The sequence below is a fragment of the Habropoda laboriosa genome, unplaced genomic scaffold, assembly GCF_001263275.1.
Source record: "Habropoda laboriosa isolate 0110345459 unplaced genomic scaffold, ASM126327v1 scaffold25, whole genome shotgun sequence".
NCBI lineage: Eukaryota > Metazoa > Arthropoda > Insecta > Hymenoptera > Apidae > Habropoda > Habropoda laboriosa.
This window is the reverse complement of record NW_017100126.1, coordinates 115,397-126,553: the sequence shown is the minus strand read 5'-3', so window position 1 is coordinate 126,553 and position 11,157 is coordinate 115,397. Positions and strand designations below refer to the sequence as shown.

Here is an 11,157-nt window from a genome sequence, read left to right as displayed (position 1 = left end):
CTTCTACTAGGACAAAGTTTTTCCATGACTCGCGTTTGCTCTTCCTAATTTCTGACACATATTTATTTCTATGGCGTTTATATGACTTGGTATATTCTTCTATTAGGTCCGAAAAGTTTAATCTCCGTGCTCTTATTAGTTGTTTTTTGACGTCATTTGCTAATTTTCTTAGGTTCTTTAAACTATTGTTCCACCATGGTACGATTTTAACTCCCTTTTTCCTTAATGGAATTGCCTCCTTGCAATTTTTGCCACCTTTCCCTGGGTGCAAATGGGGCAGCGACAGCGCACATATCCCACCTTGCCGCAGCCGTAGCACTTCAACGTTTCTTTCCTTTCTTGTCGTGGGTGTTGTTGGTTGCGTCTCCCCCTCGTCTCTTCTTGGGGTGGCCTCTCGCTCGGCTTTCTTGGACACGTCTTTATGGTATGGTCACGTCCCCTACAGTTCTGGCAACGTATCCTCGGTTCGCTTTCCTTTATGTCGCCCCTGTGCGTTGACCCTCGTTCCGCCGCAGTTTCCTCCTCCAGGGTTTCCAGCGTGCGAGCTTGGGCGATCAGTTCTTCGAAGCTTCCGAACACCCTCCGAGGTATTTTCTCGCGCAACTCCCTTCGCAACAACTCGTTGCTAGCATGTCTAGCTGTACCTCTTCCGGATGTGCGTGTGGTGATTCCGCGAGCAGCGCTCTTTTTTTTTTATATGAACACGTCTGTACGTTCGTCCACATTCTGTTCCTGTGCAAACAGCTCACTATATACCTGGTGAGCAGGTTTTCCGTTGCCTTCGCCTACGATGTCACTTGGCCTCGTACGCCGTGCCACCAGGTTGCAGCTTCTCCTTTCAGTAGGAGGGCGATGCCTTTAATTGCGTTCGCGTCTGGGATACCTTCTATTTCTTTGAAGATCGTGGTTGACGTTATAAATTCCTCCACCTTTGCCTGGCTCCTGCTTCCGTCGAACCGCGCCGGGTACTGGGCGAAGTTTCCCTGCTTCGCTGGTGCGGTTGCTAAGCCGGCCATGAGGCGGCTGAATTGCTCCTCGGACATTTGGAGCGCCATCCTATTTCTCGGACTCCTACGCCGTTCTCCGGGGGTTTTTGTTGTCGCTGTTTTTGCTGTCCCCTAGCCCTATGTTGGGCGCCACTGTAATCGTATCACTTTTTCCACACGGATAGTTTATTCAACACTTAACGCTTAGAGCGTACTAACAACAATAAGGATAATAGTTTATTGAAAAAAAAAGTCTCTTCGCCACACGACTGTACTTGTCACTTGTCACAAGCCGATGGTCGCGAGTTCGAAGGGGTGTTAGTGTCCGGTAAGGGTATGGAGCGAATGGTGGACAACGGACGCGGAGGGTAGAAGGACGTTCACCGAGCTGGATAGCCAGGCTGGATTAGAGCTTTCTTGGAAGCGGACTAGAGTGGGTAGGATAGCCAGTACCAGACTCTAGACACAATTGCCTACCTTTTTAGGAAAACAGGCCCTCTTTGTACATGTTCGAGCTTTTCGGCCGCTCAATCAGCACCCTCGGTACACCGAGCACGAGTTTTTATGCCTCGGTGTACCTGGGTTTGCACTATGCGCCGCAAATCTATCCTTTCCTTCGCCGCTGACCATCGCCCTGCCGCGCGCTATGGTCTTACACGGTACAAGACTTATATGAGATACTCTTTACCTTGGTTAAAACTTACATTCATTATAGTAGATAGGAGCTTACAGAGTTTTAATGTTAAGGGGCATTTCACATTTGAAAATTCTCATGAAATCGATTTTCTGATAGTATTATATCTATAAAAATATTCCCTGCGTATACTACATCGAAATCTCAAAAACTGACAAACCTATGACAGCGTAATCATTTTAATACGCGTAGAGATTTGGCGCGCATCAGAGGAAACAACTGCTTGTCATAGAGCCAGATCATAGCAGCATGACTTTTTTAATCGTGATCGTGATCCATGCTAAGGGCTCACTAATAGTCAGCGACATAAGTGTTCGTCTACCTACCGCACTCGGCGTATATACAGGTAAGTAAAAGAAAATACATGCATAACATTTGAATCAAAAATACAGAAATATATTTTTATTAACCTAGAATAAGATAACACTTGCAGAAATTCATAATTGTTATACAACAGAGAAAAATTGAACGGGATATCATAACTGCAGGCGAAAAGCGAAATTATTCGCTAATTATTAGGTTTAGGGCTAATAAAGATCAATATCATTTTATTCAGAATACAAAATTCTTCGATATTTTGGCATAAAAAGTATAGCATTGCATTTAGAAAAACGAAGTTGACCTTGAAATCTTCGAAACGCCTCCACCTATAATAAAAATACATGTGCCCCTCCGAACCATACAGCATTTCTATAAAAAATTTGTTCGTACAATGGATACTTTAGAAGTTATTCGGGGTGAACAAGTTGGGTGGACCACCCTGTACAATACATTCTTCTATGTAAGCGACAGGGTAATTCCAAAGCAGCAATCCAAATTTGAAATAATTGGATGAATCCGGGAATGCTTGATTCTTCTGTCTGAAAAAGAGGTATTAAACAAATTAAAATCTGCGTATCCTTTTTTAATAAATATATAGTTATAAACACTACAGTATTTTCAATAGACAATATATGCACAATACATACAATATATTTATTAGGTCGTAACATATGAAATGTCCGATTTTTAGCGGTAAGTTTAAATGATCATAACTTCTTTAATATTAAATTTTATTAATCAAAATAAGAACCATTACATTCCACACATTTTTTCCAATTAGTTAAAAGTTTTTGAATTCCATTTTTATAAAAATTCGAATGTCTGGTGACAATAAATTGTTTAAAGGCATTTTCGACAGTCTCTTGATTCATAAACGTTTTCTCGTTGAGGAAATGATTTAAGTGTTTGAAAAAATGATAATCAGTAGGCGACAGGTCAGGTGAATATGGTGGATGAAGCAGAGTTTCATATTTTAAGCTATTCTGCTTTTGCACCGTTACTTGTCAAACATGCGGTCGAGCATTATCATGAAGCAGAATTGGGCCCTTTCGATTGGCCAATGCCGGTTGTTTTACCCGCAATTTCTGGTGTATTGCTTCAATTTCGACACAATATTTCTCTGCATTAATTGTTTCACCCGTCCTTAAGAAATTATAGTGAATTACACCAGCCATTGACCACCATACTGTGATCATTATCTTCCTTGGATGCAAGACTGGCTTTGGCATATGTCGTGGGGATTCATCTGCATCCAACCATTGGGCAGAATGTCGCGGCGTTGTGAATCTGATGTACGTAAATACTGTAATAGGTGGCCACTGAAAGACTGAATGATATAAAACAAAAATAACTTTTACAAACACTTGTTTTTTAAATTTTTTATTATTTTATTTGGAAATATAATTAATGGATTTTTTTCAGTATTATGTGTGAAAAACAACATCCCTCAAATGACCACCATTTTCCTGCTCACAAGTACAAGCTCTTTCCACAGCATTTTCCATGACCGCACGTAAGGTTTTAGGTCCTAAACGTCGGATTTCGGCTCGAATGTTCTCCTTAAGTTCTTGAATTGTTCGAGGTTTATTTACGCAAACCCGTTCTTTCAAGTAGCTCCACAACAAGAAGTCTGGTGTCGTCAAATCAGGTGAACGCGGAGGCCAAACAAATTCAGCATTTTTTGAAATTATTCGTTCACCGAAAATTTCTGGCAGGAGGTAAAATTGTTTTATTTCCCTGGTTGAAAAAACAAGCTGTCAAATACGCTGCAATATTAACAATTTTCGCTCCACTATTTATATGTTTTGGGGCCATTTGCCAAATAACGGCATTATAACTTTCATTATTGTTTTGCGTATGACCCCCAACACATCTTTTTAATAAAGCTGGACTATTTAAATCTTCACAGATTGGCTTTATGGCTACTTGGACTTCCGGATGTAGTGGTGGTTTATGGATGTAACCATCGAGTTCGTTATTAGTTTTAGCGCATTGCCAATCACACCAACTATCAGAACATTCTGGACGAAACATATGTTGCGGATTTTCATCGGTCGAAATTTTGTGGAAATACGTGGCCCAGATTCCTTTTCTCATTTCCTCTTCGGAATCACTAGCTTCTTCGCCAAGCATTCCTACGGGTAGGATACTCGTACTTATAACATCTGCACTATGAATAAGACTTTTGTGTAGTGTTGCAGGCATAGGAAACCATGAATAGTTTGCAACATATATTTCAGCTGCATGTGAGCAAAATTTGTTAAATTCATGTGAATTTATTGGAAGATGAATGGATAAGGCGATTAAAATGGTTTGGAAATTCTTTAGCAGTTGACAATTTAAACCGAGATATTCAGCAAAAATTTCAGGATTTTCAAAAAATCTTCGAACCGTGTTACCATCGTTGGTAGTGCCAGAGTCTTCAGGTTTTGGCTTATCTACTATCAATCCCATCTTTTTCCGCAGAATATCTTGAACTTCCCGTTTTTTTTTTGCATGAAATTCAGTTTTGTTCTTGTCACCTTTCACTTGCCAAACTTTAAGTTTGATTCTATATGAAATGTAAAGGCAATGGACTTATTTCGTGTATAAGTGCGTTGGCATTTGGCAAAAAAGTGCCGTTTGTTTTATTATTTAAATCGTTAAAAGTTCGAGGTGTTGCGTGACAGATTGGACACGTTTGCATTGACTTCGTTCCAGTTATAATATTTAACACTTTTCAATCTGTTAAAGTTAGGAATAATGAGAAATAGATTTGTATACGGCGAGTATCATCTAATCCAACTTCCAACACTTGCAACTGATTAATTTGTTCCTCTATATTTATTTTCTGTCTGACACTGAGAATAAGAGATTCAGATTTGTCAGAAAGTACTCTAACTCGGAGTAGGATGGGCGTAAAATTAATTAAACGTGTCAACGTTTTTACAATGGTATATGTTATTAAAAGTCTATATCTGCGTTATCTGAGCGTCGTTCGCAAAAATGTACATAAGAGTGAGGACGCGTCGTCCTGCCGATCCCTGTCCACCCCTACGCGAACAGGCCCAAGGAAAAACCCAAAGGGGCGAGTCGTCCCTACCGAGCGTGCTGGGGGCCTGGCTTAAAGATGCTCGCTTCACCGTCTTCGGGACGGATTTTCTCACAGATTCTTTAATAGCATGAAGTTTTATCGGTCGGTAGGAAATTTACTTAATAGGCGAAGAGGAATGAGCGTTGTAGCAAATAAGTTGCTATCGCTTGGATTTGAATCAAGTTCATCAGACTTCGATTCATAGCGTTGTTTATACTCTGAATGGCCTGTACTTTCATCGAAACCCCAGGAATACAGTAACACAGCTTCGATTACTGTTGTACGGCGTCTGGGAAAATAACATATTCTTCTGTAGGGGATTTATGTGAGGAGGGATAGTAAACTCGAACGGACTTTGTTCTATACTATATTAATACTTTATATCGCTACGTGCTACGCTAAGGATGTCGCTCAATCAATCGCTGGATTCATACTGCCTTTCACTCCCTCGCATTCACCCTAATGTCATATTGCATACATGCACACTTTTCGATAGAAGAAAACACACACGCACTTACGCACTCCTCGCCTGATTACTAAAACTAAACATTCGTTCAATATCTTTCGCGCTATCCCAAACACTCGACCTGGCACGCCGGTCCTTACCGCTCCGGTCATAGACCCTCACGCATTCACACAGACAACGCATTCATACAAACAACGCACTCACGCTCGGTCATCCCTACACTTCTACGTCAAAGGGTCATTTTCGACTGCCCGTCCTCGGCCCGAGCCGTCACTCTTTTATTATTGTTTTACATATATCACATACATATATATGTACATACATTCTGGTTCGGCCCAGCTCGACGGCGAAGCCGGATCCTTTGCCTCTGCCCGTGTCAGGTGCATCCATGCCAAAGTGCACCTGTACCCCCATTATTTTGAATTAATGCAAAAATTCAACTCGGCATTGAATTTATGAGATTATTTATTATGGTAGTAGGAATCCCTTCCCAGCAACGTTTAATTTTTTCTTTTAGAGCGACAGTATTGGTGAATTGGCGGCCATTTGCATATATATTTCTGGCCATTATACCCCATAAGTTTTCAATGGGGTTCATGTCAGGACTACATAGCAGGCCATTGAATTAAAGGGATGTCCCGTGCCTTAAACCATTCGTGGGAATATTTTGAAACGTGGATTGCTGCGTTGTCCTGTTGAAATATAAATTCACGTTCGCCAACTGTATCTTCTAAAAATGGAATTAATGCTGCATCTAGCATGTCGACGTACTTTTCTGAATTTATTTTGCCGTCAATAAAACAAAGTTTCAGTTTTCCGTATGAAGAAAATGCTCCCCAAATCATGACACTTCCACCATGGAAATTTCTGCTTAGTTTAGGGTCATTTTTTTGACGTAAATCGTGCCAATAGGAACTGTATCCATCTGGACTGTCTAAATTGAATTTTTTCTCGTCCGAAAAAAATGACTGCCTTCCATTAATCAGTTCAGTGCATATGGTTTTTTGCATATTCCAGCCGAGCAACCTTATGACGTGCTTTCAACGTCAGCTTTTTCTGTGGTTTTGTAAAAACTACGTTTGGATTATTGTGCAAAATTTGTTGGACACGTCGCTTCGTGATTGATAATTGCATTTTTCCAACAATTTGACTTGCAACTAATCTATTTTTTGTAGCTTCATAGAGAATAATATTCTTTTTCCTTATAGATGTTCGAGGAATATTGTTTCTTGGTCACTAAGTGCATCCGTGGAATATTTTTGATCGTTAGCCGAAACCGTTGGGATAATCGCGATCCACATGATTGCTATGGTCGTCATAAGGATTGGAGCAATCACGAAATTGCTGCTAAGTTTGGTCATCTAAAATGGTCAACGAAGCTTGTTTGAATAGTTTGACGTTCGTTCTATGATGAACGGTTGGTTTTCAACGGTGAGTTCAATGCTGGAGGGGAGAGACCATTGGTGGTCCGCGGCTTCCTTCTGCAACAAAACTAATTTGTTGTTGTTTCATAGCTATAACACATCTTATTACAAGAAAAATAAACTTAGGATCCGATAAAACGAAATTGTTGTGTGGGATGCGTAGGTGAATCTTTTTTATTGCGTTCGATACCATCGGTCGTCATCGACTGGCCCGTGCCGGGAAGACTGCCCTCGGAATCGGTCTTCCAATCGTCGATTGTTTCCGAGGGCCGTCGAGTTCCGTTGGCGACGGTTGCCACGTCGGCACGCCTGGTGATACAATGTTGTGCACGTGCACGGGCCGCCACAGTTGCAGAAATTAATCTAATTAGCTGTATGTAGGCTCTCCTCTATTTTCAATTAACTCTATCATTCGACTGTGTACGTATACAGTGGATCACAAAATTATTCGCTCAGTCGATAATGCGGTAAAGATTAATAAAATAAACAGACAACAGAGGACTTTTTCAGACTTCTTTTAATGGATATACATTATTTACAGCTTAGTGTAACAAAATCATAAAAAAAAATGAAAAGTTTTAATTTATAATTGCAAAAAAACCAATCATAACAAATCTTTATACTTTTTCACGTCACAAAATTATTCGCTCATTTCATAATAATTACTGTTTTAATTATTATTTTAATAAAATTAATATTTAGTGGGATACCCCTTCCGTTTTATAACCTCCGCAAGCCTTCTTGGCATTGATCTCACTATTTTTTGTAAATAATTAAAATCAATTTTTTGCCATTCCTCTTGTAATCTGTTTTGTAGTTCAATTTTAGTTTTAATCGAGTGTTTACGTATTTTAGTATCTAATATATTCCATACCATCTCGATTGGATTTAAATCCGGAGACTGAGGTGGAGTTTTCATTATTTTTGGGCAATTGTATAACTATACATACATACATATTATTCACGCATACACATACCGTGAAACTGTAGCTGTGTAGCTCGCAGAGATCCGCTTCTCGTTTGATTTTTCTCCCAAGTTCAGCTGTTCGTTGTGTACTTATATTCGGTGCACTAAGTTCTTGTATGCAGCGGCACTTAATTCACGCAAACGAATATGCTAAGTACGTAAATTGATTGGAAATCCGCGTATAATCGAAAACGCATTGTTCGAGCGAGCATTGACATTATGCCAAAATTCAGAAGGCTTTGAAATATAGTTTTTCGCGAATTCTATTCTTTTCTTTCTGTTAATTTCATTTATGTAAGGTTTCTTCCTTGCTTCGCGGCCGTTGTACCCGTTATTTCGCAATGTTCTTCTAACTGTTTCATGGGAAACTTCTTTTCCAGAAAAATCTTGAAGAAGTGCGTTGATTTGAGGAGCACTCATTTTTGGATCTCCTTTGACTTTCCTCACTACAAATCGCTCTTCTGCAGAATTTAATATCTTTTTCCTACCACGGCCTGTTTTATTTTCTACTCGTCCTTCTTCTACGTAACGTTTTATAATGTATCGCACTGTAGAATAACTTTTGCAAACAATTTCTCCAATATTCCTGATGGATTTTCCATTTTTCCAATGAAAAATAATTATTTTTCTGACCTCCAGATTTATTTCTTCACTTTTCCTACCCATAACACTGAATTGTTGAAACGAAAAATTGTAAATAAAAACTAATGCTTCTTAACCACTGGTCTACGTTATACTGATTACTTTCATCAAGAATCATAAACAAATGCCTATCAAGGTCACATCGACTGCATTTGTTTTGGTTGGTTCGTAGCGTGAGCGAATAATTTTGTGACGTGAAAAAGTGTAAAGATTTGTTATCATTCGTTTTTTTGCAATTATAAATTAAAACTTTTCACTTTTTTTTACGATTTTGTTATATTGAACTGTAAATAATGTATATTCAAAACAAGAAGTCTGAAAAAGTCCTTTGTTGTCTGGTTACTTAATTCAACTTTACCGTATTAACGACTGAGCGAATAATTTTGTGATCCACTGTAGGCTCTCCTCTATTTTCAATTAACTCTATCATTCGACTGTGTACGTATATATACATACATACATATTATTCACGCATACACATACCGTGAAACTGTAGCTGTGTAGCTCGCAGAGATCCGCTTCTCGTTTGATTTTTCTCCCAAGTTCAGCTGTTCGTTGTGTACTTATATTCGGTGCACTAGGTTCTTGTATGCAGCGGCACTTAATTCACGCAAACGAATATGCTAAGTACGTAAATTGATTGGAAATCCGCGTATAATCGAAAACGCATTGTTCGAGCGAGCATTGTATTCCCTACAAGACTATAATCGCCGACCGTAGGTCGTGTGTAAAGACTTAATTGTTTACTAAGAGACAATGTTTTTTCAGAAAAGAATAGAATAGGTATATGTCTCGGGGAGACAACAATAAAAAAACTAATTTGTTGTTGTTTCGTAGCTATAGCACATCTTATTACAAGAAAAATAAACTTATGATACGATAAAACGAAATTGTTGCAGAAATTAATCTAATTTGCTGTATGTAGGCTCTCCTCTATTTTCAATTAACTCAATCATTCGATTGTGTACGTATATATACATACATATTATTCACGCATACACATACCGTGAAACTGTAGCTGTGTAGCTCGCAGAGATCCGCTTCTCGTTTGATTTTTCTCCCAAGTTCAGCTGTTCGTTGTGTACTTATATTCGGTGCACTAGGTTCTTGTATGCAGCGGCACTTAATTCACGCAAACGAATATGCTAAGTACGTAAATTGATTGGAAATCCGCGTATAATCGAAAACGCATTGTTCGAGCGAGCATTGTATTCCCTACAAGACTATAATCGCCGACCGTAGGTCGTGTGTAAAGACTTAATTGTTTACTAAAAGACAATGCTTTTTCAGAAAAGAATAGAATAGGTATATGTCTCGGGGAGACAACAATAAAAAAACTAATTTGTTGCTGTTTCGTAACTATAATACATCTTATTACAAGAAAAATAAACTTAGGATACGATAAAACGAAATTGTTGCAGAAATTAATCTAATTAGCTGTATGTAGGCTCTCCTCTATTTTCAATTAACTCTATCATTCGATTGTGTACGTATATGTATATACATATTATTCACGCATACACATACCGTGAAACTGTATTTGTGTAGCTCACAGAGACACGCTTCTCGTTTGATTTTTTCCCAAGCTGAGCTGTTCGTTGTGTACTTATATTCGGTGCACTAAGTTCTTGTATGCAGCGGCACTTAATTCACGCAAACGAATATGCTAAGTACGTAAATTGATTGGAAATCCGCGTATAGTAAAAAACGCGTTGTTCGAGCGAGCACTGTATTCCCTACAAGACTATAATCGCCGACCGTAGGTCGTGTGTAAAGACTTAATTGTTTACTAAGAGACAATGTTTTTTCAGAAAAGAATAGAATAGGTATATGTCTCGGGGAGACAACAGTAAAAAAACTAATTTGTTGCTGTTTCGTAACTATAACACATCTTATTACAAGAAAAATAAACTTATGATACGATAAAACGAAATTGTTGCAGAAATTAATCTAATTAGCTGTATGTAGGCTCTCCTCTATTTTCAATTAACTCTATCATTCGATTGTGTACGTATTACATACATATTATTCACGCATACACATACCGTGAAACTGTAACTGTGTAGCTCACAGAGACACGCTTCTCGTTTGATTTTTTCCCAAGCTGAGCTGTTCGTTGTGTACTTATATTCGGTGCACTAAGTTCTTGTATGCAGCGGCACTTAATTCACGCAAACGAATATGCTAAGTACGTAAATTGATTGGAAATCCGCGTATAGTAAAAAACGCGTTGTTCGAGCGAGCACTGTATTCCCTACAAAACTATAATCGCCGTTCGTCGTTCGTCGAGGCACTCGTTCGACAGCCTCGTAAACACCGATTAAGGATGAGTCGTTCTGCCCGATTTCTGTACGCTCGCAACTGTTTTGGGAAAAATTCTAGGCCTTAACTTCTTAGAACTCGTGATATTTCCTGCGAGCCAAACATAAGAAACGCTGGATTGAGTGGGCTTTCCTCACTCGAGTAGCGATCCTCAGAATTGATCGTCCGAACGTGGTCAATAATCACAGCGTTCAGGATGCTTGCCATGACGTGTTGGAACGCGGCGAAAGTCATCTCTCTTCTGATCCGGAGTTTTCTGCCT

At 39.1% G+C, this 11,157-nt stretch overlaps 1 protein-coding gene across 1 annotated transcript in view; it reads right to left on the bottom strand.

The window, feature by feature from the left end:
- Window positions 1–2,224: 2,224 nt before the first annotated feature.
- The window catches only part of LOC108574909 (glycerol-3-phosphate dehydrogenase [NAD(+)], cytoplasmic), a 71,795-nt gene continuing 62,862 nt past the window's right edge, over window positions 2,225–11,157 (bottom strand). Inside the window, exon 9 of the mRNA XM_017937966.1 lies at window positions 2,225–2,540. Coding sequence (XP_017793455.1) covers window positions 2,409–2,540 — 132 coding nt within the window. The 3' untranslated portion in view covers window positions 2,225–2,408. The remainder of the gene's footprint in view (window positions 2,541–11,157) is intronic.